Below are 27488 nucleotides of genomic sequence, written 5' to 3'. Positions count from 1 at the left end.
AAACATACTGAAGGTTTCCCGCTTTAAAAATGCCTGGGTTTCCAGTGTTCTTTGTGTGAATTGCCATGCCCAGAGGGAATAGGAGAAACCTCATGGCCTGAGTGAAAACAGATGTCCCTGGCAAGAAAGCCAAAAGATCTAAAATATGCTTTAACAATGTATTGAATAAATGTGTGGTGTGTATGGATGATGGGATCCCATGAGTGATTATGAATGTGAATGTATATTAAACATAGAATGGATTTTGAAAACAGTATTTTTATATATTTTAAACCTGAAGAAATCCTGAGAAGTAACATATCTGCAGTTTGACCTATCTGACCTTTCAGCTAGCCTACCATAGAAACTCTCTTCAGTCTGTAGCTGTGAAGGGAGGGCTCTTTTGGCCCACTTAGGAATGTGGTTCAGTGAAACTTGAATCTGTTAGTTTTCCAAAGTATGGGTTCTCCAAACACAGGAGGGCTGGTTGATTTAAACTTTTTGAGAATTACAAAGTGTTCATTGGGTATGTTTTGTTTTTGTTTTTTTTAAAATTTTTATTTATAGAATTTTCATTCTTTCAATACATGAATCACATATTATAAAATGTATAATAAAATATATATGTATGTACAAATTCATATCATAAATATTCATCCCTTTCCCCTATTAATTGTTTTTCCATTTTTCTTTCATATTAATATCTATATTTCCCACCCTAACCCTATATTACTATTATCAATGTGTTAAGATATCTGATCTCTAGAATAATTAGTCAATGGATCCCATATTTTCTTAAAATTTTTAATATTTCCTTGTTGTAAAGCCAAAATTTTCTCCATTTTGTAAATGTGACATACCGAGTTCCACCAGAATGTATAATTTAGTTTGGTAAAATCTTTCCAATTTTGTGTGATTTGCTGCATGGCAACTCCTGTCAATATTAAAAGTAATTTATTATTATTTGCTGATATTGGACTCTGTGTTCTCATTGCAGTACCGAATAATATGGTATCATATGAGAGTCCTACGTGATTTTCTAGTAATATATTTATTTGGAGCCAAATTAAATTCCAAAAAGCTTTTATACAGGGACAAAAAAAAATTAAATGATCCAATGTCCCTACTTCTATTTTACAATGCCAACATCTATTAGATCTAGTATTATCTATCTTTTGCAAGCGCGTCGGGTTCATTGGGTATGTTATAATGTGTTGCGCATTCAGAAATTGATGTAAACAAAGATGTGATTCGTAAAACTTTTGAGTTGGTAACTATGTTAAAAGGAATATTTGTGTTCAAAAAACCTAAGGACAGCCTCTGTTGGCTAATTGGTTGATGGGGGTGATGTCATACTAGGCATTGAAAAGTATATAAATGAACCTGGTGACAGGGGTTTCCCCGAGATCATATTTGCCAGGAGAGATGTACTTTGACATGCTTGACTTTATATGATTTTCTTGCACAAATTACCTAATGAAAGATGATCATGATAAAGCTAATAAAAAATAATCAATTGGAAAAGATTTGTGCAATTGTCATTATTCTCGGGCAACTAAGGGCAGGGTTTGGTAAGGTACCCTGTTCACTCCCCTGCAAGAAGCGGAAGAGATGCACATTCTCTCCTGCTGCCAAGCGACCCTCCCAGAAGGAAATGCTCACTCTCTCCCACTGCCAAGTGATCCCCCCCCTCATTCTCTCCTGCTGCATCACAATACGGCCCCCCTTACCTCCGACCCCTCTCCTCCATACCTTTAATTAGATGGCTGACCGGAGGGATGCCTATTCCCTCTGGCCAGCTGCCACCTCTTCCAAAATGGGTCTTTCCCTCCCTGGTGCATCCTGGGATGCACTGAGGAGGGGCTTGGGGCTCTGATTGTCCCATGTTGTTTAAGGCCCCTCCCACAGACTTCTATGTATATGTAACAGAAAAAAACTATACAGGTAGCACTCAACGTTTTTCTCCCAAGACAATCTATGATATCAGCATCCCTCCCTTGGGGCACAGAAGAGTGGACTCTTGTATTCTTGGCAGAAGAGAAGGCTTGACCACCACCACATGTGATACTGCTGATGGCAATTTGGAACACTTGTTATTCCATTGTAAACACCTAGATCTCTTCTGGCATGGTGTTTGGCGTACTATATGCACAATTTTGGACATTGCAGAGCCTCTCACACTTAGAATCCTCATTTTAATGTCTCAAGGTCTTATTCTACCCATTGATAAACAAAAGATTACCTCCTGTCTGTCATGTTATCTATAGCTATTCAAACTGTACTCTTCTGCTGGAAGGACTTAACTAAAGTTGATTATCATGCTTGGTGGAATACCCTTTGCTTGCATGGCAAATATGAAAAAGTAATAGCCAAAAAGAATAATGCCCTTTATAAGTATGATTCTATATGGTCTTCTTTAATCAAATACTCCTCAGATATATGAACCTTATCTAGATTGCCTTACTGAATTATACCTTTACTGCTTGCTACTAGAATATTCATTTCATCATTAATGTTGTTATTATATGATTGCGTTGTTTTGACTACTTCATGGCTCTAACAAAGTTGGATTGTCTTAAATGAACACCATGTAATTTATAATTTGATATTTACTTTTTGTATTGTGCTTTAAAACCACAATAAAAACTTTTGAACTTAAAAAAAAAAAAGAACAGTTAGGAACTTGTTACAGTGGAACGCCGATTATCTGGACTATCCTCGGCAGAGTATAGTGCGGATAATCAAAGATCTGGATGATTGGACATTAATTTTTTTCTTTTGTTTTTAATAATTGTTAAAAAAAAAAAATACTGTCAAAATACTTCCCCTCCTGACAAGAAAAGGTAGCATCAATCTCCTTCCGGACCCAGAGGAAAGACCCCAGGCCTACCTTGTTTCCCTGGTGGTCTAGCGGCATGCTGGGGCAGGAATAAACAGTGGATTTTCCCAAGATGTCTTAATAATAACCTATGGACTTCTCTTTTAGGAAATTATCCAAATCTTTTTTAAACTCTGCTATGCTGATTTCACCTCATTCTTCTCCAGCAATGAATTAGAGTTTAATTATTTGTTGAGTAAAGAAATATTTTTTCCGGTTTGTTTTAAATCTGCTAATTAGTAGCTTCATTGTATGTCCCCTAGTCCTAGTACTTTTAGAAAGAGTAAAACAAGCGATTCACATCTACCTTCCACTCCATTCAGTATTTTATAGACCTCTATCATATCTCCCCTGAGCTGTCTCTTCTCCAAGCTGAAGAGTCCTAGTCGCTTTAGTCTTTCCTCCTTAGAAAGTCGTATCATCCCTTTTATCGTTTTCAACTTTTTAGAGTACATGCGAGTTTGTGCCATTGTATGAAATCATACATCATTTATTGACTGAATAAAAGCCTGCATTACATACATCTTTTCTGCAGTTTCTTCTTTGCGCTTGGTTTCACCACTTTTACTGTGGATCTGTTGGGTTTCTTTTTGTTTGACTTTGATTGTGTTTGACCACAAAATAATTTTTAAACATTTTTTAAAGCTCATCCTGGGGTTGCTCAAAGCCACCAATTACATAAAGCTCTGTTTTCTTAAAATTTGCTATTTTTGCTTAATTGAGCAAATTTCTCAGTATTATAGCTATAACTTATGTTTTCACACTCAGCAATGATAACCCATTCATTGATAAAGACATTTTATGCAAAATGTTTAGCAGTATTTTATTAAATGAACCTTCAATATCTGTACTTTATTGTGGAAACTAACAAATTTAACGTACTTTGCTAATAACTAAACAATGTACACTTTGGTGTGTTCATCTAACAATGGTATCCCAAATACTCAAGCATTCAATGTCTTCTTGAGATAGAACAAATCATGTGATGCTGTTCATCTCAAGAAGAAATTGAATGTTTGAGTGTCTGGAACACCAACAGTAGATGACTACACCAAAGTGTATGTGTTTAGCTAGATATCCAAGTGTAAGCAATTCCCACCTGAGCCCTCAACATAGCTGATATAAGTAAAACGTCCTTAATTCAGTTCTATTAACATAAATTATGAAATTCTTTTTAAATTATGTCTATGATACTGACTTACCTGCTACTGGCTGCTGAATTCTGGTTAACCGGCTGTTTGGTACCTGAAGATCAGATTCCAAACTCCGACTACTTCTTACAGAATCAAGAGATCGTAGATTTGTCCTTGCCAAATTGGGCATACTGTGACGGATGTCTTCTGAAAATAAATAAGAAAACCCGAATTATACTAGAACAGCACTGATATAGTGAACAGAAATGTTCTAGATCAGGGGTGTCCAATGTCGGTCCTCGAGGGCCGCAATCCAGTCAGGTTTTCAGGATTTCCCCAATAAATATGCATGAGATCTCTATATATGCTAATAGATCTCATGCATATTCATTGGGGAAATCCTAAAAACCCGAATGGATTGCGGCCCTCAAGGACCGACATTGGACAACCCTGTTCTAGATGGTACTAGCTTGAAGCAGAAATTAAAAGACAGCAGTCAAAAATTTTCAGTTTACATCTACCTCAGGTACTTGTGTACATATAATCTATGTTTCACACAGAGAACTTGGCTGTAATAAAAAATTGCATGGTGCCAAGCATAATAAGCACTTTTATATGTCCTGTGTTTAGGCATTCTTGAAGGAGGGACAGAATCCCCCTTTTTCTGTCACAGAGTAAAATCCCTGCCTCTTTCTTCGCTTTCAGTGTGATTGAAATTATTCCACCGGAATAACATTCCTTGCTGAGAGTTTGACTAAGAAGCACTTGGTGAGCAATTTGGAGGTAATTCAAATAGGAAATCTGTATCCTAGATGGATTATTTTTGAACCCAATGGTCAGAAGCTGCAATGGCCCAACAGTTTGTAAAAAAAAAAAGAAAAAAAAACCTCAACCTCTGACTTACTGGAATTTTATCTAGCAAGAATATTGGAATACTGATTTACCGTGTATACTCGAATATAAACTGAGATTTTTGGGACAAAAAAATCTCAGCTTATATTCGGGTCATCACCTACTCTCCTCCCTCCTGGACTTGTTGCAGGCCTCTGCTGGGCCTGCCGCATGGCCTGGTGGGGTTGGTAGAGACAGAAGGGATCCCTCCCATCTCCTGTCCTGGCCGACTCTGCCAATTTTGTTTACCTCCCTCTTGCCTCCCCCCGCATACCTTTTTGACTCCTGGTGGTTCAATGGTATACCGGATAGGAGCGAGCTTTCCGCTTTCCTGCCCCACGCTGAGTCTCTCCCTGAATAGCCGCCTCGAGTTCGCCCAGCTCAGCGGTATACCGGGCATGAAAGAGGTTTCCTCACTCCTGCCTGGCGCTGAGCCACTCACTGAATGGCTGCCCCGAGTTCTCGTTGGACTTGTGAGAATTCACGGCAGCCATTCAGCAAGAGGCTCAGCATCAGGCAGGAGCGAGGAGAGCTCACTTATCCCCAGTACACCACTGGGCTGGGAAAACTGGAGGTGGCCATTCAGGGAGGGGCTCAGCGCTGGGCAAGAGTGTGGAAAGCCCACTCCTGCCCGGTACACTGCTGAACCAGGTCAAGATTAACACCTCTTTTTCTTTAATCATTATTGAAATACTATTTCATGCTGCATGAGATCAACTAATTTCCTCTAAAGATAGTTTTGTTAAAAAAAGAGTCAGATGCAACAATCATTCCACCTTTAAAAATAGTGCAATAGTGATTTAAACTGAAGGAATAAAAACATGTTGTAGTTTCATGGACAGATATTATTTTAACATTTTCTATATACCGGCAATCCTCGAGTTAGATGCCTAACTTTTAAGTATGACAAACGTGGTTACGGCTTCATTTGATTCCAGTATGTCCAGTAACCAGACTCCTACACTTCTCCTGCAGCAGATTCAGGAATGATGCGTGGCCACATTAAGAAGTGTGTGTGATTGTGCATGCTGTATCTTAGAGGGAACACTGGTAGGGACAGTTTTGTCAGCTGAGAGCAGAGGTTAGCAGCAAGAATCTTAAAATCTACAAGTTCTGAGTTACACACAAATCTGACTTAATATAACAGCTTTGAAAACGCAACTCCTTCTTAACCCGGGGACTGCCTGTAGTAATTTTCTAAATGGCTGAAAGCACTAGTAGATTTAAGTACGGTTTGAATAAATGTCTAGTCAACAACCATCATACCTTCATTGTTTGTATATTTCATCCGGTCTGGCCCAGGATTTTTTACTGGTCTCCTGGGTGGTCGAATACGTGAGCCTGTTCCTTTGCTGTGATCTCCAACAGCAGCAGGAGACTGACACCTTGGTGAGCTGAGAGGGGATGGCGAGTATCTGAATGTACTACGATAAGACAAGGAGCAGTCATCATCCTCATCCTCAAGGCTGTATGCATCAAATTCTTGGTCACTGTAGGTACCTCTCCTTAGAGAATGCAAAGAAGCACTTGAACTGCGTCTGGAAACTGAAGCTGAGCTAGAGGCATAGTCCTGACGGAGACCTAAGTAGTACAAAGTAAATGATACACCTTTAGTAACTGCTCAAAAACACAGAAAACCATGTATATCTGAATGCTTGAAAAAATTCAGTAATAACTAGAAAGGTTTTGCAAAAAAGCAAAGTCTAAGCTGCTAGTTAATTTTTACATCATAGCCAAAGATTAGACTAAATATACTAGTGTGGCTGTTGCCTGATCATCTAGTCTCATGGGGCCCCTGCACAGATAGTCTGGCAGACTGCATGTAAGATGATAACCAGAGGTCCTGCTGGAAAGCAATGGCCACACTACTATTGATAGCTATTAAGATTATAACAAAGCCTTGAGGTTGGGGAAGGGAAGATCAGGGGAGGATGAGAGGACCTGGGTATGAGACAGTTGGGGTATCCTTTATGCTAATCTACTTAAAATGATGAAATGCAAATGAGAAAAACTATCCTGAAAGAGGATAAAATTACTTATAAGTGATCAGCAGCTGAGATATACAGTGGTACCTCGGTTTATGAGTGCACCGGTTTGCGAGTGTTTTGCAAGACGAGCAAAACATTCGCAAAATCGGCGCCTCGGAAACCGAGCGTGCCTCGATTTATGAGCCCCCCACCCCACCCGTGATCCGGCATGCCCCAGGCACCCACCCACCTGATCACATTCCTTACCCCCATTTGGCACCGGCACCAACGCACAGGACATGCCGGTGCCCAAAGATCTGCCTTCTTCGCGCTGGGTCTTGAGCATCTGCGCATGCTCAAGGCCTTCGGGTTCCCGTTCTCTCCGAGATGTTCTTAAACCAAGGTTCTACTGTATTTCTATAATATGGGCAAAAATAACTTGGCAGACTAGATAGACCAACTGATCGTTTCTGCCATCATTTCCTTTTAATATCTGATAGCTCTGAGCTCCATAACTTTGTGTATCAAAATAAACCATTGACAAGACAGTCTTTGCCATCCAGATTTATATATTTATTGCACACTTACTACACTTCTCCCTCCGTATTCGCAGGGGATGCGGGCAGAACATAGCCGTGAATACCGAAAAACCGCAAATAACTTTTTGCATGTTATTCATGGTTTTTTGGTAAAATAGACCTGAAAAAGATAATAAACCGTGAATAACCTGACCTGTGATTTGCTCCATACAACGCCAGGAGCAGTGATTTCCTTCAGAAACCACCAGGAGCAGAGATTTCCTCCATGAACTACCAGGAGCAGGGATTTCCAATGTGAAACGCTGGGTTCAGTGACGAAAATTAGGTGGTGGAGTCAGCAGCTGAAAAATTGCAAATCCGCAGATACGGAAACCGCGGATACAGAGGGAGAAGTGTATATTGCTTTTAGCTGACACAGCAGGACAAAGCTGAGTACATTCCAAAACAGGAAATACAAACTCAGTAGAAAAGCAATCATTCATACCAATGATCCAAGGTAGAAAAGTTAGACATGTAACAAATTAACAGGCTAATATAACTAACTGCACTCAGTATAGCAAAGCAGTTCACTGCTGATTTAGCGCTGCCTTTTGTACTCTATGCTTACTTCTGACACATGGCGATACTCGAGAAGGTTCAGAGGAGAGCAACGCGACTGGTAAAAGGTATGGAAAACCTTTCATACGCTGAAAGATTAGAGAAACTGGGGCTCTTTTCCCTGGAAAAGTGGAGACTTAGAGGGGACATTATAGAGACTTACAAGATCATGAAGGGCATAGAGAAATTGGAGAGGGACAGATTCAAACTTTTCGAAAACTACAAGAACGAGAGGGCATTCAGAAAAATTAAAAGGGGACAGATTCAGAACCAATGCTAGGAAGTTCTTCTTCACCCAGAGGGTGGTGGACACCTAGAATGCGCTTCCAGAGAGTGTGATAGGATAGAGTACGGTATTGGGGTTCAAGAAGGGATTGGATGATTTTCTGAAGGAAAAGGGGATAGAAGGGTATAGAGTATTACCATACAGGTCCTGGACCTGATGGGCCGCCGCATGAACGGATTGCTGGGCATGATGGACCTCTGGTCTGACCCAGCAGAGGCACTGCTTATGTTCTTATGTTTTCTTATTCTCTAAAGAGGCTGAGCCTAAAGCTCCCACCCTTTCTCTCGTGCCTCACGGTATGTGTAACATGGCCACTCGTCTGCCCTCAAAGCTGTACAAAAAAAGGCATGAAACAGGGGCAGCGTGGACTAGGGAATCCAATAATGATGATCCCTGAACAAAACAAGGGGTTCTGAGGCAGAAAAAAAACTTTTCAAAAAGAGATTGATAAAAATGCAAGATAGCCGGTACCAGTAAAATCATACCATAAACGGCCTGTGGCAGCTTTTCGGAAACACAAAAATTTTGAAAAAATGTTTTGGAGGTGGGGGAACCTAACTCTAACCCCAGAAATCCTCAGATTTACCTTTTTCAGGCCCCCTCCCTCCGATTTTCCCTATAGGAACCATACAAAAACTTTAACTTTCCTTCGCTTCACTGAAAGGCATCACCTCTACCGGTAAACTGGGGAAATCTTTACTTTTCAAAATAACTGATTTATGGAATAATATTCTTTTAGAGTTGCAAGACCTGGGCTCTCTTCAAATAATTCAGACATCTGAAAACTTGGCTATTTTCAAAACTGTAAATCCCAATCTTTCCTCTTATCTTTATCATTATTAATCTTATTGTAAACCAAGTCGAGCTCTTTCCGTATAGAGAGGACACAGTCTATAAATTTAAGTTTAGTGCCTTGTCTGTCAGTTTGCAGCAGCCTGCCTACAGGGAAAGAATGTCTGTTTCTGAAATTTCTGGGAATGAATCCGCCACCAGAAATCTTCGGGCTGCTGGTCGAAGAGACCCTGACCACAGACTCCCATCTCTGTAAATAATAATAATAATAAATTTATTATTTTATACCGCCATTACCAAGAGTTCTAGGCTGAACAATCAGCGAAATACATTCATACCATAAAAATAAAATCATTATAAAAAGTTAAAAATGAATTATAATCTTAAAAATAGCCAACTAAGTAATAAATTTGTCAAACAAAGAAGACAACTAATTTTAAATCCACGCAACGCATCAGGGGGAGATTATATGCAGCCGGCTCCCTGATACCCAGAGGGTTGTTACACAGGGGCCCCACATCCTGCGCTCAAGCCTCTGAAAAATCAACAGGTAAGCAAACTCCCAGGGTAACAGACCATGAGCCCTCGATGGATCACAAAGCAGGCTGGCTCCACAGATACTCTAAGAGACAGGTCTGCAAGCAGAAGCCTGCCTTCATGGGACTGCATCCTTTCCCTGACGGAGTAAGCCCAAGAAGGTGATTTCCGAGCAACAAAGCCATGCAGGAAAAACAACCAATGGTCAACAATAACCCCCCCCCCAAAAAAAAAAAAAAAAAAGAAAAGCAGAACAGATCAGAACACGCCTTCTCAGTTCGTTTGCAAAAGGAAAAACTGAAGAGGGAGCTATTCTCTACTGAAGGGGAGGACAGCTTTCGTACAGAATCCTATGTCTTTGCAACAGAAACCGATTATTTGAACACTAATTCTTGCATTTTTTTTTTCACATTTTAGCTGCTTCAAAGAATTCAAAAGGAATTGCAGAATCCTAACCAAGAAAGTAAAGAATCCCTTGTTACGTACTTTCTTCTTGTAGGCGAGCCATAACTTGGACATCAGTTAAGTCTTGAAGTTTGTATCCCATGGAAATAGAGTCATCAGAGGTACTCAGCTCACTGTCTACAGATGATTGAGAACTCATTGCAGAGTATATGCTCATATACCCTTTAAAATAGAAATAAAAATATAATCAGATATCAAAAAATAATTAAAACAAATAATACCATATGCATGTAAAATTATGATTTACTCTCTGACCAGTACCCTGAAAAAGAATCTAACCCTTAAGTTAAAAAGATTCATTGTTGAGATCATTAAAATAAAACTGAATAAGCTAAAATACAGTCATTGCAAAATTTTTCTCGGACATAAAAGTATGCTTGATAAAGAATTATATAAATGCCAAAAATTTCTCTCTTGACCAGCAAACATTCAATTAAAAAAATAAAAATAAAAATCAGAAATTACATTAAAGAAATAAGCTTAAAAAGTCATTCAAAAAACAGCTTAATCGATTTGTTAAAAAATAAATAAATAAAAATTGTGAAACAAATTTGCACTGGTAAAACAAAAGATGCTTTTAGTAAACAAAATTCTCTCAACATTTGAGCTGTTCAGATATTATCAGCAATATAAGTAGAGTTAAGCTTATTTAAAATAAATGCTCACTATTAAAATTATGAAGAGTTACCCAATTACCCAGAAACATTAGCACCTGATGTCTGGTTTACTAAATTAATTATAAATCTCAGTGAAGAATCAATTTACAAAGAACATACAAGCAATGACATTTATCTGCTTGCCATAATTTCAGATAAGCCATAAGGCATTGTGATGGTGTGCTGTGCTATAATACCGCACGATATAAACTACAAGGACAATAAGTTTGTGGTTTGGAAGGGAATTTACCTCCTCTTTTTATGAAGTCACATTAGTGTTTTTTTTATTGTCGGCTGCAGCGGTAAAAGTTCCAAAGCTCATAGAATTCCTGTGAGCATCGGAACTTTTACCACCACGGCCAGCGATAAAAATTGCTAATGCGGCTTCATAAAAGAGGAGGATTAATGATTCATGAAGGAACTCAGATGTGCACAATGTCTAAAATGAGTACAAATGATCTGTTGATTTTTGTTATATGTACTTCAGCATCTTATGAGAATATATTGTAGTTCTAACTCAGGGGTCTCAAAGTCCCTCCTTGAGGGCCACAATTCAGTCGGGTTTTCAGGATTTCCCCAATGAATATGCATTGAAAGCAGTGCATGCACAAAGATCTCATGCATAGTAATTGGGAAAATCCTGAAAACCCAACTGGATTGCGGCCCTCAAGGAGGGACTTTGAGACCCTGTTACAAATATGTTTTCTATGCATATTTCAAGTAGCATACCAAGTACAACAATCTCAGTAGCTGTTTCACCCCCTACTGTGAAGCATTTCATGAAGCAGATTCCTCAAAGGAACATCAATTTTACTATTAAAATTGTATATGTGTATACTACATACCAAACTTCAAAAACAAACAAATCTCTCCATTAAACACTATAAACCCCACTGCAATCTGAAAAATCTTGATAAACACAAAAACACCTAAGAAGGAAAAAACATAAGCATGTACTTTCACTTTAATGCTTATACTGTCATCTATAGGCATAAAAAAAGTCTCAACTTGACAAAATTGTATACTCCACATAACATATTAGATACTATATTAACAGTATTAAACTGAAAAAGCACTTACCGTGGAATTAAAACCACTCCTTCAGAGGCTTCAGGACCAAATAAAAAGAGCACTGCTTCTTACTTTCTCGTGCAGCCTTTTTATTTGGTCCTGACACCCCAAAGGAGTAGTTTTAATGCAAAGAAATGCTAGGGGAATTCTTTTTTGTAAAATTATCATAGAAACATGATGGCAGATAAAGGCCAAATGGCACACCTAGTCTGCCCATCCGCAGCAATCATTATCTTTCTCTCTCCAAGAGATCCTACGTGCCTATCCCAGGCTCTCTTGAATTCAGACACAGTCTCTGTCTCCACCACCTCTTCTGGGAGACTGTTTCATGCATCTACCACCCTTTCTGTAAAAAAAAAAAAAAAAAAAGTATTTCCTTAGATTACTCCGGAGCCTATCACTTCTTAACTTCATCCTATGCCCTCTCATGCCAGAGCTTCCTTTCAAATGAAAGACTCGACTCATGCGCATTTACATTAAGTAGGTCTTTAAATGTCTCCATCATATCTCCCTTCTCCCGCCTTTCTTCCAAAGTATACAGATTGAGATCTTTAAGTCTGCCCCCATACTCCTTATGATGAAGACCATGCACCATTTTAGTAGCCTTCCTCTGGACAGACTCCATCCTAGCTTTTGGGGTTTAAATGAGCTTGGAACCAATATTATCTTGCACAAAATTGCTCTGAAGTTTTTTTTTAATATATTGCAGTACATACATTTTTAAAAATATATATATGTATAGACAAGCAAACAAAATATAGCTCACTAGTGTCTTCTGAATTTTGAATAGTCTTTGTCAAGAGAGGAAATGGAAGATATGCATGCAACCAACTCTCCCACTCCAAATCTAGGGCCGGATTCACTAACCTGCCCGATTGGGCCCGATGTGGGCAGGTCTGACGAATTCACAAAAAACAAATATGCAGATGGGGGTGATCGGAGGAATGCATCCATCTGCCTGCCCGAATTGCTGGTGTGCGATCCGCGCGCATGCACAGACTATCTGTAGATGGTCTGCGCATGCCCGTCTGAGCCGGGGCCATTTTTTTATTTTTTTTTAACTTTTCTGATTGCGCCTTCCTGCTCTCCCCTTTCAAGCCCTGCTTTTGCCGCCCAGACTCTCATGCTCTCTGCTGCCTTCCCTGCAGTGTGAGCCCGTGAGTTTAAAGCGTGGCTGCACTGCAGCGTGCAGCCCCGCTTTAAACCCGCGGGCTCACACTGCAGGGAAGGCGGCAGAGAGTAGGAGCTCGGGGCAGAAAGCAGGGCTGGAAGATCGGGGCAGAGAGTAGGGACAGGCGTCGCAGGTTTCATTTTCGGGGCAAGAGCAGGGCTGCAAGATCGGGGTGAGCAGGCAGGAGACACGGAGCAGAGCAGGGCTGCAAGATTGGGGCGAGCAGGCAGGAGACATGGGGCAGAGCAGGGCTGCAAGATTGGGGCAAGCAGGCAGGAGACATGGGGCAGAGCACAGCTGGAGAGTCGTAAAAACGTTTCAGGATGAGCAGAAAGCCCAGTAGAATCGCAAAATTTATTTAGTGAATCACGTTCCTGCCTACTTTGCATGCGCAGATTATAATCAAATCGCTACACAGGTTAGTGAATAGTGCAGGAGGGAAATCTGGTCGCAAAGTGCTCGCCGATCGTAAATCTAGCCCCTAGAAGGCAGAAATTTGAAGCTAGTTTGTCAACATCCTAATCGCTGAATACAGAAGAAAGATATGATTTGTTTTACATTTTTGAACAAAAAGATATCATTAGCACTTCCAGCTTGTAGATTAATTAATTAATTATGCACATGGTCTCTGTTCAGATAAAGGAAATTCAGTTTGTTTACTAGGATGCTTTCCTTCCCTGCCATTTACCCAATCCGATAGTCATCTATATGAGAGAGATTAATTCACATCCTGGCAGTTTCTCAACAAAGGATGCACAATCCTGTTCCTTTATGTTATACCTAAACACAGTCACCTGATACAAAATAATTCTAATCCAGACAATCTATGAAAATCTTTAGGAGTTTTAGAATGTCCTTAAGTTTAGAAAGTTTCTCTGATGAAAGTTTCCCTGAGCAAACCAAAGGACCTAAATGTGAAGCCACTCGGCATGAGCCTTCCAATCCAGTTTGGACAGATCTCCATGGGTAGAATCAAAATAAAAAGCAGTATATACCAGTCTTTAAAACCTTTACTGAGAAGACGAAAAGTCCAACATGGCCACGTTTTGTCCATTGGCTGCTTCAGGGGCAAAGAGACATGCAATTCCTTGGTTCTCTCAAAAATGTTTTGATTGAGAGTAACATCCTCATACATGGATATAACACAAGATGATTCAATCTGTTTAGCAACTGCACAAATATTCTGGCCAGATTTATTGGATTAGCCATCAGGACAGAGTTACTGAGCTGTTGGGTAATATTGATATTGTTTCACAATCTCAGGTCTTTAACTGCTGTCATTTATTATGTTATTATGCATATCCCTTGACAGATTTTGCTTTTAATTAATAAGGATACATACACATAAAAAGTAACTAGACCAGTCAAATATAATATAAGAAGCATTATTTCATACAATAAAATTTAAGTATTTGGTTCTGGAACAAGCAAATGGGTCTTATCAAACAAGTTTTACACAGTCGGCAAACCAACCATTTTGGCGGGAAAGCATAAACTGTTCAATCTTACCCATATAAAATGAGCAGACCTGATACATACTTTAAAAATATATCCTTCAATGGATTTCATTTTTTCTTTATAAAAGAATATTCACACTTATGGGTGACAAAAGCACAAATGAGTCTTATAAGACAAATCTTGCACAGAGTTGGCAAACAAGTCGTTCTGGCTTAAGGCAGGAACAGTCCAGTCTGAAATGAACTGACCAGATGCGTGCCCAATCCACATAATGTGTACAAATAAAGCTGCTTTTTTTTGGTAATATTTTTGCCACAAGATAATTCTAACAAGTGGTTTTACTTGTCACCCATACTTTCTTCAGAAGAACATCAGCACCACCTAAGTAGACAACACACAGATCAGCTTTTGTTGTGTGGTCTTTGTAACCACCACTTTTTGGGACCCCCTGAAGAAGATGTGTTTGTTTGAAAAACAGACCATGTTGGGTCCCAGATAAGTGGTCCTTTTGTACGCAACAATCTGTTTGTTTAAAATAAACTTTGCCTGTATCTTGTGCATCTGTCTGCAGTATTTTTTTTTGTCCTCTGATCACCGTATTTTACTGCAGATTTGTTGAATTTTCTTTTTTGTCCTTGTTCTACTTTTTTTCTTCAAACCCATGGCCTGGAACATGGGAAGCTGCACCACCTTTTGCAAAAACGAGGTAACTGTGCGGAGTGTAACCCCAGCCTCCTTTAGCTTGAGGAACAGTTCTCTGCATAAGAGCACCTGTAATTCTGAAACTCTTCATGCCAAGGTGATGGCCAATAGGAAAAACACTTTTATGGCTAGATCCATCAGAGAAGCATCCTGCAAAGGCTCATACAGGGCCTTAGTGAAACTATGCAAAACTATATTTAAGGTTTCAAATCTGAAAAGGCTGTCGCACAGAAGGATGCAGCCGCAGTGTCCCCTTCAAGAATCTGGCTACATCTGGATGAGAAACTAAAGAAACTATCCACTCGATTCCTACTAGCTTCACTTTGAGGAAACCAACTGCCAGACCCTTCTCAAGACCTGCTTGTAGGAACTCTAGGAACACAGCGACTGGGGCTCTCAATAGTTCCACCACCGCTGGGACATTTTCCATGTCTTAGCATAGGCCACCACCATTGCTGGCTTCTTAAGAGTATCTGAGAGTCACTATGACCACCTTTGATTAGCTCTTTCTCTTCAAGGCCTCATGCTCAAGAGCATTGCTGTAAGCCCAAAGTGTTCTGGGTCCTGGACCCTGTTAGAGAAGTTACGGAAGAAGCAGCAGTCTCAGACACTTGTCTCTTTGTAATCAAATTAGATCCATGTACCAGGGCCGATGCGGCCAATTTGGGCAAACAGAATTACTAGTCCTTGGTGGCTCGCAATTCTGTGAATGACCTGACCTATAATGGGCCACAGGGGAAATACGTACAATAGAGTCTTTATAGGCCACAGCTGTACTAAAGCATCCATCCTGGCACTTCCAGGCTTGCATCTTCAGATGAAGAAACATGAGACTTTTTTGTTTCTGGCTGACGCCATCAGATTAAACATCAGATGCCCCTATTGATGCACAATACTGTGGAAGGCCTTCTGGGACAGTGACCATTCTCCCAGGTCTAGGGTCTATCGGCTGATATAGTCTGCCTGCACATGTGCTGCTGACAGCGCCTGCAGTGGGACTTCCACCCAATGAAACAACAATTGGACCTCTTGGTGCCTCCTTGTCTGTTGACATATACCACTGCTGTAGCACTGTCTGAGAAGACCCTGACTGCTTTGTCCTCCAGGGTTCTCTGCAATGTCTGCAATGCCAAATGATTAGCCCTCAGCTCCAGTCTGTTTATAGACCATTTCCTCTGGGAGCGCAACCAATGTCCTTGGACTAGGTGGCCCTCACAATGGCCTCCCCAGTCATATATGCTGACATCTATTATCAGAATCACCCAGGACGATTTGTGGAGAGATAGACCTTTGGCCAGAGACTGGCTGTAGCCACCAACACAAATTGCGCCACACGTCCTTCGTCCAGGACAATGGCATTTGGAGAAAATCCTTCTGTGGAGACCAGCGGGTCAGAAATGTGTCCTGTAGCGGGTATGGATGAGTCTTCACTGAAGACAATTTCTATGGTTGCTACCATCAAACTCAGCACCTACAGAAAGTACCATGCTTTAGGCGCCTGCATCGCCAGAATGTTAGAAATCTGGCGGATTAGCTTCAGTTTGCGTAACTCTAGTAGAAACACACAACCCACTGCCACATCAAACCAAACTCCCAAGTACTCTAGGAATTGAGTCAGTTCCAGGTGACTTTTCCAGAAATTGATGAGCCAGCCTAGATCTTGTAGGAGCTGAATCAATTATGCCACAGCTCTCTTGTCCTTAGTCTTGGATGGTGCTCTGACCAACCATCATCTAAGTATGGATGCACCTGAATTCCCACTTTGCACAGGTGACCATGAAAGTGGTTTGGGGCCCCTTGTTAAGCTGAATCAAAAGGCCTTGAATTGAAAGTGCCAGCCCAGAATGCAGAACTTAAAACAACACTTATGACAGTCCCAGATAGCGATATGGAAATAAGTCTTAGCCAAATCCAAATGTTAGAAACTCTTTGGGATGAACCAATGAGGTAAAACCACCAGATAAATGCCTCCATTCAGAAACGTGAAGCGCTCAAAAAGCACTGACCCCCCTCTAAATTCAAAATAGGATGGAACTTGGTTCCTTTTTTGGACACCAAAGGAAAATGAAGTAATGCCCATTATCTCATCACTTCATGGATCAGGAAGTGCACTTCTGATCACAAGGCTCCTCAGATTTTAAATATAAGATGAGATGCCTGCATTTGTGCTACTAAACAAAGGTAAATAAATATTTTCATCACCTCCAAATTAATTACTAGGGCAACTTTTATTTTCTCTTTCTTCCTCTTTGGGGTGGCTAATCGGGATGCTTACCTTGTAATCTGTTGAATTTTATTTGCATACCCGGAATCACTGTATGGATTCCTTTTGAAATTAAAACATTATCAACAAATGCAAAGTGAAGCAAGTTCACATGGCTGCAAAGTAGTTTGGGTAAACTGAACATGGCCAAGATAAATTTTCTACCTATTTGGTTTGCAGTAGAACATTAAACCTAACAGTGTGTGCCAGTGAGAAAACAGACACAAAGAGGGTCTCAGATAAGAAAGTTAGATCCTGATCTTCTGCTCTAAATAGGATCTCTACTTAAGCTTGCCACTTATTTTTTTTTTTTAAACAAAAATAGTCTCTTGGTCATTTCTAGCTACTCCTTTTTGGGATTCCAGATTTGTCAGAGCTTGCCCTAATTTTAATGGCCTTGTCCTCCATCCAGATATTTACCATATATATTTTTCTACATTCATTTCATACAAAAACCAGGCTTATTTGAAGAGTGTGTTATTCTGAAAATCAGAACCACTTGTTAAGATGTATAGAACTATTGCTCCAGGATGATGTAAATGATTTTTCGCTTGTAAGACTTATGTGTATGTATTATTATATGGAAATCACTAAGATCCCAGGTGGTATATAATTTTTTTAAATAAATAAACTCAAGTGAACACAGTTGTAAATCTCTGTTAGAAGTAAAATAGGGCCGGGCCTCACGGTTCAGCAGAACTGTCACATCAGGAGACCTAGATTCAATTCTCCAGGAGAGCTCAAATTAGGACTGCTGTATATGTAGTATATACAACTCTTAGTAGGGAGGCTTCAAGTTACTGTACAATATCAATCTTTCTTGGCCACCTGTGCTAGGTTCCAGAAGAGAAGAAAAATTAATCCATGCCAAAGAATGGATGAAGGCACTTGATTGTTCTTTTAAAGCCAACTACACGTGCAGGGCATAGGATTACTGTCATTTACGCTTACATTTTGTAAACCATTGCCAAATAAGCAAATAAAGGACTACTAACACATTTAGGCCTATTATTTAGGAAATTATTTAACTTCATTCTTAGCAACAGAAATACATTTAAGGTCACAGTATGGAAACATTTCTTAATTCAATAAAATCTGGTACACATAATCATGGAATTCTACTCGTCAACGAAAGGCTTGTACAATGAGGTTTTGGGTGTTTTTTGGGTGTGTTTTTTTTTAACTTACTCTAGGGAGCTTTCTGAAACTAACTAATAAAACAGAGGGTTTCCTACATTTCCTCATGAATATTAGCTATCCAGTTCATTTTTTACAACATATTATATAACATGCCATACCTGAGCTGCCACAGGTTAGTGACTGTTTGTTAGTTGATTTGAGGTACCCAGGAGAGTTTAGTGCATTGCTACAGGAGCTTGTTTCAGTATTCGGATTATGTACACTTGTTGATGCCAGTGGACTGCAATACAATGTTTTCCACCTACAGGCTGGGATAAAAAGAGCAATAATATAAAACAAAACGCACAGTGTTAAGATTTATTTCTTTTAAAAATGTCATTTGTGGCCAATATACAGCAGTTAATTTTATCAGGTGTGATGAGTAAAACTATAAAGCCTTCCAATACTATGTGAAATCATTATCCATCTATCTATATATATATATATATATAAAATCGGAGGTATGTATGTGTGTATGTATGTGTGTATGTGCCGCAATCACGCAAAAACGGCTTGCCCGATTTGAACGAAACTTGCTATGCTGATCCCTCACTACCTGGGGTGATATGTTCTGTGGGTCTCGCGGCCCACCTGCACACGTGGGCAGAGCTACAAACAGAAAATCTGATTTCACCCATTCAAGTCAATGGAAAAAATGTAAAAAGCTGTGGGACCGATTTGAACGAAACTTGGTATGCAGATCCCTCACTACCTGGGGTGATATGTTCTGGGGGTCTCGCGGCCCACCTGCACACGTGGGCGGAGCTACAAACAGAAAATCTGATTTCACCCATTCAAGTCAATGGAAAAAATGTAAAAAGCTGTGGGACCGATTTGAACGAAACTTGGTATGCAGATCCCTCACTACCTGGGGTGATATGTTCTGGGGGTCTCGCGGCCCACCTGCTCACGTGGGCGGAGCTACAAACAGAAAATCAGATTTCACCCATTCAAGTCAATGGAAAAAATGTAAAAAGCTGTGGGACCAATTTGAACGAAACTTGGTATGCAGATCCCTCACTACCTGGGGTGATATGTTCTGGGGGTCTCACGGCCCACCTGCACACATGGGCGGAGCTACAAACAGAAAATCTGATTTCACCCATTCAAGTCAATGGGAAAAATGTAAAAAGCTGTGGGACCGATTTGAATGAAACTTGATATGCAAATCCCTCACTACCTGGGGTGATATGTTCTGGGGGTCTCGCGGCCCACCTGCACACGTGGGCGGAGCTACAAACAGAAAATCAGATTTCACCCATTCATGTCAATGGAAAAAATGTAAAGAGCTGCCATTCTCACAGTAATTCAAAAACGGCTTGACCGCTTTGACCGAAACTTGGTATGCAGATCCCTCACTACCTGAGGTGATATGTTATAAGAACATAAGAACATAAGAAATGCCTTCACCGGATCAGACCGAGGTCCATCTTGTCCGGCGATCCGCGCACGCGGTGGCCCATTTAAGTACACCTTTTGGGAGACCCGGATTTCCCGTATCCCTCAATATGGTTTTCATGAAGATGTGCATCCAACTTGCGCTTGAAACCCAGAACATTAGTCTCCGCCACAACCTCCTCCGGGAGAGCATTCCAAGCGCCAACCACTCGCTGTGAGAAACAGAACTTCCTGACGTTTGTCCTGAACCTGCTGCCACTCAGTTTCAGGCTGTGACCCCGTGTCCATGTGACTTCTGAAAATGTTAACAATGCTGCTTCCTGGTCTATTTTATCAAATCCTTTTAATATTTTAAAAGTCTCTATCAAATCCCCTCGCAGTCTTCTTATTTTCCTCCTAAATCCACCTCTCTCCTTCCCGTTCTCTATGTCTGTGAATAACACCGGTGGCGTAGCGAGAGTGACTGATGCCTGTGGCGGTAGTGTCCCTCCCCCGCCCCCTGCCGCGCCCCCCTTCCCTGTACATTTTTAAGGTCAGCGCGAACAGCCACCAACTTGCCGCCCGCGTCGGCTTCGGCGCTATCTCCGACGTCATTTCCTAGGCGCAAGTCCCAAAAGCGAGGTCAGAGAGAGTGCCAAAGCCGACGCGGGCAGCAAGTTGGTGGCTGCTCGCACCGATGTCAAAAAAGTACGGGAGGGGGAAGGGAAGGGGCATACACATGGCAGGGGGAGGAGTTTGAAAGGGAAGCGGCGCCCCGAGCAAGATGTCACCCAGGGTGGCCCGCTCTCCTCTTCCTACGCCACTGGATAACACTCTCAACCTCCCTGTCTCATCAATGTGTAACCTCTGGATCATTCTCGACTCCTCCCTCTCTTTTTTTCTGCACAAACCCGACAGGCTACTAAAGCCTGTCATTTCTTTCTCTACAATATCACCAAAATCCAACCTTTCTTTTTTTTAGCACAAGGTTTCAAGGTTTTATTAAAAATTTGATTAATCAGAGAGGATCCAAGATGGCGGTGCAATAGAATTGGCATCTCTTACCTGTCTCCACTGAGCTGGCAAACTTTGATTTTTCCTCTGACAAAATGCCTCACACCAAACAGAAAGGAGCTCTGAAACCGGTTCCCTCCCAGTCTATGAGCTCAACGCTGGTTCAGCAGTCTTTGGAGCGGTATCTGACCCAATTCACTAACCTTTCACCGAGAGAAGAGGGTCCCGCAATAGGATTGGACGATGGAGCGTCCAGTCTTCTGGGGCTTGAAATCTCTCTGTCCTCTCCGGATTTCAGTGCACCACTGTGTCTGGCGATCACATTATGCAATCGTTTGTCCAAATATGAATGAGAAAGTCAAAAACTGGAAGAAGCTGTGCAATTCTATATTTATGGATAAGGCTCCAAACTCCTGTGTGATGGCCCTTCAAATATAAAACCGAGATCATGAAAATATGTACACTCATTATCGGTAAATTATGGCATGTTTTTGGCGAGTGTGTAGATATTGTGACATGCTCTTGGGGCGTCTTGAGTGGTTTCAGTTTTAGAGATAAAAGTAGTCCAGGATATCTTCTTCCTTAGTAGGGAAATCAGCCCTACCATTATGCTTCTTGCCTCCCTGATTACAGGTGATGCCAAGACACTTCTTCCGTCAGCTGGGTAGCACCTGAGCAGGAGAAATTACATGTCTGTCTCTGAGGATAGCAATAGTTCTCTTTACCCCACCGTGGTCATCAACAGCGCTCAGTGAGCGCTCTGGTAGTCACAGCTCAGACTACAAAGTGGTCTGCGGCCTCAAAAGACAACAGAATGGGCCACTCAAATGGATGCGTTTAACCCTTACCTTCGTGCTCCGACATGCTTCAGGAAGCACAGCAAACAGAAAACTGAAAAAGTAAGCAGAAGTGATGCAAGTCAACCCAGCAAGCTGCTGCCTTTAATTATTCCCCTCTTTAATGTTTTCTTTTCTTTGAAGCAACCAAACCAAAGAAATTGACCCTGAGATATCCACAGAGAAGAAAATACATAAAAATCCAAAAAACCTCTGTGGAGTGATGATGTTCCTGAAATGGACTTTATTGAAAATTTAAAAGTTCCACATGTCAATGTAACCAATACACATAGAAACCTTGAGGACCTAATCCGCCGAAAGCGTGGGACCCAACATGGTCCGTGTTTCGACAAGATAGTCTTCTTCAGGGGTCCCTGATAGTCCTAAGGTAGTAGATACGTGGAATAAACAGTCCAAAAGTGCAAATGCGTGGAACTCCGCAGAGAACATGCTGCATAAATCACTCCACAGTGTTTTTTGTTTTTTTTCTTTTCTTTGAAAACATAAGGAGGTACCGGGACCATATTAACACTTAGGCTACCTCCTGTTCCTGTTACAGCAGATCTCTGGCCCTTAACATCTGATATGACACACAGGCTATGGAAAATATGCAGTCCATTTACAAGGCATATGGTGTCTTCATCGTCATCAGCAAGATGGATTATGATCATGGCATCTGCATATCAACAGTAGAAAGGGGTCCTCAGATCTGTTGCAACCAAATTATAACTGTTAAACTAAATATTAACACTAACAACAATAGTTGAAGGCATACCCGATAGTAAACTTATTAAATCTGCTACTGCTATCTGAACAACATAAGAATTGCTGCTGCTGGGTCAGACCAGTGGTCCATCGTACCAAGCAGTCTGCTCACGCGGAGGCCCTCTGGTCAAAGACCAGCACCTAACTGAGACTAGCCCTACCTGTGTATATTCTGGTTCTGGGGGTCTCGCGGCCCACCTGCACACGTGGGCGGAGCTACAAACAGAAAATCAGATTTCACCCATTCATGTCAATGGAAAAATTGTAAAAAGCTGCCAACGCAAAAACGGCTTACCCGATTTGAACGAAACTTGCAACACATCTTCCTTTTCAGTTTAAGAGATTGCAAATTCCAGTGATACTTGCATTCTCTATCACAATCAACAAATCACAGGGACAGACTATTACATACTGTGGAGTGGATTTAAGATCCCCCTGTTTTTCCCATGGACAACTCTATGTTGCTTGCTCAAGGGTGGGTTCACCCAAGAATTTATATGTTCTTGCTCCTGGAGGTGAAACTAAAAATGTTGTTTATAATCAAGTTTTGTGTTAGTTGTATTGTATTCATTTTGTCAAATATTTCACATTATTATTTGAATATTGTACTTTTTATAAAGCTGTAAAAATATAATTTCATTCACCACTATAAAGTATCTTTATTTGAATCCATTTACAGTGTTATTCCTATAATTAAATACCCGTGCAACGCCGGGGCATCAGCTAGTACATAATAAATTATGGGAACTGCATATGTGTTTTCTCTCTTTTGGAGCAAATCAAATATACCTAAATACTTCCTAAAAGGAAAAAAAAAAAGTGTATCCTCTCCCCTCCGATATTCGAACTGTGGGAAATCACGTGTGATCTCCTGCAGTCCACAGCAAACATGGGCCTTCAATGCCGGCACTGTATCCGGTATTGAATTTCCAGTCTATTTTTGGCCAGCTGAGACACAGCTGACTAGGTCAATATTTAGTGGCTAGCAGGCTAAGTCTCAATAAACAAAGACAGACCACCCTTTTAGCTAGCTATAGCTGGCATGTGGCTGAATATTGGCAGTGACAAAGCTGATAACCGACCAATCCACTAAGCTGGATATTCAGTGAGAGATTGATGTTTGTTATCTCCTGATGAATATCGTGGTTGTGAGCTGGTCCCAGCCAGCTAAATATATTGGCCTTGTGGTATTTTAATTTATAAAAGGGAACACATATGAGAAATCAAAATTGTCACCTTAAGGCTTTAAGAACAACAAAGGGGGTCTGCTTTTCATGTGCAAATAATGTATTTAGTTATTTAATATTTATGAACTGCCTGTAAGCCTGAAGGCTATCAAACTGTGCAATTTTATAAAAGCCTTTTTTCACATATATAACATGCTTCACATGGAAGATGCTTTATAAAATTACCCCCTGAATATTTAAAGCACTAGTACATGGCAGCTGTTAAGTCAGTCAATTTCTATACTGAAGTTCAGATAGCTACCATTAAACAGGCAATACTACCAATGTGCCCAACTGAGCTCAAATTTGAAATAGCTGAAACTGCTATGTAAACAAGAAATCTTTATAATCAAAAATCTTTTTATATAATTCGACCCACAAGGTAGACAAACAGAAAAAAAAGACATTATGGGGGCAATTCAATAAGGATCCACTTAGACGTAGGCAGCATGGTGACATGTGAAATGGCAGTATTCCAGTCATTTATGTAATCCCAACTAACACAAAATTGTATGTCATGATTTGATGGCACAGTTTGCCAGTGAGCATGTGCCAAGCACACAGGTGCACACCTACATTATATAATGCTATAATTTACACAAGTTCTAGTGCACAAGCTCTAGGGTTGGTTTAAGTGCTTATACCTTAGATGTAAGCATGTTTTTGGGAACCTGCACTAATATTTTATAAAGAAAAATAGACTTGAAATGAAGACGTTTAGTCATACCTATTAATTTCTTTCCTTACTTCTGCTGCAGTGATCTGCATAATTGGACTACAGTGGTGCCTCGCATAACGGCCGCCTCGCACAGCGAACGCTGCGCACAACGAACTTTATGTCTTGATTCGTACAACGGACTTCGTTTCACACAACGAAGTCGCCCGAGCTGCATCCTTCCGGGGTTCCTGCGGGGTTGGATCGCAGCGGGGTTGGTCGAGCCGCGAGGGTAGTCTCCTTCTCCTTACCTGCCCTGTCGCAGCACACAGCCGAACGGAAATCTTCCCGATGTCAGCGCTGACGTCGGAGGGAGGGCTTAAGCAAAGCCCTCCCTTCCTCCGACGTCAGCGCTGACATCAGGAAGACTTCCGGTCGGCTGTGTGCGGCTGCGGCAGGGCAGGTAGGAAGAAGGCAATGGCGAACGAAAGAGGGGGGAGGGGGCGGTCCGCCCCGAAGAATGTGCACAGCTGGTCAGGTCCCCCGATCGACCGACAACAGGCCCGGCCGACAAACCTCCCTGCCCTGTAGCCGCGAATCTAAATTACCTCTTACAGCAGCTTCAATAATCCAGCTGCTGTAAGAAGGTAATTTAGATTCGCGGCTACAGGACAGGGAGATTTGTCCGACCGGGCCTGTTCTGTTGTCGGTCGGGTGCAAAAGCGCCACAAAGGTGGAGGCAGGGAGGGAGGAAAGGTGGAGTGGAGAAGAAAAGACGCTTAAGGGGGGAGAAGGCCGCTGAAAGCACATGTTGGAGCAGGGGATGAGAGGGAGGGAGAGAAGGGGAAATATTGGACAAGGGCAGAAGGGATGCTAAATCATAGGGTGACAGGCAGAGAGAACAACAGGAAAAAGAGTGGAAGCAATCTTGAACCCTGAGGGTGAGGGCAGAGAGAGGTGGTGAGATGATTGATCATGGGGAGAGGGACAAAAGGGAATAGAGATGGGATAGGAAGATAGTGGAAGTAAAAGGACAGGGAGATGTATGTTTTTAGATGTATCTAAATAAAAATAATAACAAAAAATTTATCTTTTTTCATGTCATCTTAGCATATTTTATGCTACAGAACGAATTATTTTTTTTAACATGTATTGTTATGGGAAAACGCGTTTCACATAACGAACTTTTCGCATAACAAACTTGCTCCTGGAACCAATTAAGTTCGTTGTGTGAGGCACCACTGTATATCCCTTCCTATCAGCAACATAGATAAAGAAACTGGTATAATGGCTGGTGGTCTCTGGAAAAGTCCAGTATGTCTGTCAAAGCAACAGACGATCCCTTACATACATACCACACCTGTGCTCCATCAAACCACTGCAGCATAAATGTTTCCTTTACCTCTTTTCTTTCTCTTTGTATCTTAAATGAATACCACTAGAAAGAAAAGCAGTGAATTCCACGAGTCCCTTCAACTAAAGTCTTTCAGAATAGGTTGCAGACTGGTACAGCAGGATTAAAAGAAAGGAAATGAAGAGATATGACTATATCACCTTCTTTAGTATCCAGCTGCACCAGTCTATATGACTAAAAAGTACCCAAGCAAAATTTCACTGGATAGTGAGAGATAAGGTCTCCTGAATGACTGGTCTGCCAAAATCTGGCTGAGCTATAGCCAGCATAGTCACTCTGCTTCATAAGAACATAAGAATTGCCATACTGGGACAGACTGAAGGTCCATCAAGTCCAATATCCTGTTTCCAAACAATGACCAACCCAGGTCCCAAGAACCTAGCTAAATCCCAAGTACTAAAACAAAGGCATAGAGTGATGACCAAGTTGCCACTATGCAGATATTCTCTGGCGAAACTGCTTGAGCTTCCACCTATGATGCTGTCTGTACACAGGCTGAGTGTGCTCACAGGTCTGAAGGCATTTGCTTGTTCATGCAGATAGAAGCAGCCTCAATGCTCATCTTTATACATTGTTCAATAAAAGCTTTGGACACAGCCTGGACTCTATGTGGGCCACAGAAAGGGATGAACAAATAATTAAGACAGATGAAAGGCATTCATCTCCTGCAAACACTGAAGTAGAATTCTGTGGACATCAACTTTAAGGAGTCTTTTTAGTCCTGGGGTCAGTAACCTGATCCAGAAATGAGGGCAAACGGACCTCCTGATTCACTTAGTAAAGGAGGATTCACTTTCGGAAAGAAGGAAGGGACACAGAGTTCTCCAAAATAGAAAAGTTATGGATCTCAACAGGACAAGCCTGAAACTCTAATACTGTTCTGGCTGAGGCAATCACCAAGAAGACAGTTTTCAACATTAAGATCTTACAGCAATGCAGCCCTATAGAGGGAAAGGACAGTTGAACAGGTGGCTGGAGATGAGTGACTTCTTTCAGAAACATACTAGTTGGGCGCCATTTCAGCAGTCACCATAGAAAAGAAGGAACATTTCCTCCTGTTTCCAGCCCTTTCAAAACCACCATAGAAGCAGGCATATGGAAGGAGGGAGATTCAAAGAAGAAATAGGCACCATGGAAAACTGCTCAATTTGCGGAAGGAGACATTCAACAAATCCAATCTGATGCAACTTTGTAGAGAGGATAAGGAATCTGCAGCTAACACAGGACCTTACAGAAAGCTGTGGAAGGCTAATGTAGTCAATTTACAAGCACTACACCTCTCAAGCATGGGTTTTACAATAGCCCAAGGGTAAAGATAAATTGTGGGACTTACCAGTGCCAAGATCTGGGTGTCATTGAAGACAATACACTGAAACCTTCCGCCCAATGTGCAGTGGTGGCCAAAAAAGCAAACAAGAGCTAGGAATTATTAGAAAAGGGATGGTAAACAAGACTAAGAATATTATAATGCCTCTGTATTCTCCATGGTGCAACCTCACCTTGAGTATTGCATTCAATTCTGGGTGCTTTTATCTCAAAAAAGATATAGAACTAGAAAAGGTTCAAAGAAGAGCGACCAAGATGATAAAGTGAATGGACCTTCTCTCGTATGAAGAAAGAGGTTAGGGCTCTTCACT

At 41.1% G+C, this 27488-nt stretch overlaps 1 protein-coding gene across 1 annotated transcript in view; it reads right to left on the bottom strand.

Moving 5' to 3' along the window:
• LOC117361315 (SLAIN motif-containing protein-like) overlaps positions 1–27488 on the bottom strand; it is a 65594-nt gene that overhangs the window by 18366 nt on the left and 19740 nt on the right. The window contains exons 5-8 of the mRNA XM_033946480.1: positions 18684–18833; positions 10086–10226; positions 6148–6462; positions 4060–4197 (exon numbers count right to left, since the gene is read on the bottom strand). Of these exons, the coding sequence (XP_033802371.1) occupies positions 4060–4197; positions 6148–6462; positions 10086–10226; positions 18684–18833 (744 nt within the window). The remainder of the gene's footprint in view (positions 1–4059; positions 4198–6147; positions 6463–10085; positions 10227–18683; positions 18834–27488) is intronic.

Source organism: Geotrypetes seraphini, chromosome 5 (assembly GCF_902459505.1).
Source record: "Geotrypetes seraphini chromosome 5, aGeoSer1.1, whole genome shotgun sequence".
NCBI lineage: Eukaryota > Metazoa > Chordata > Amphibia > Gymnophiona > Dermophiidae > Geotrypetes > Geotrypetes seraphini.
Note: the sequence above shows the minus strand (reverse complement) of the source record. Positions and strands in the feature narration are given on the sequence as shown.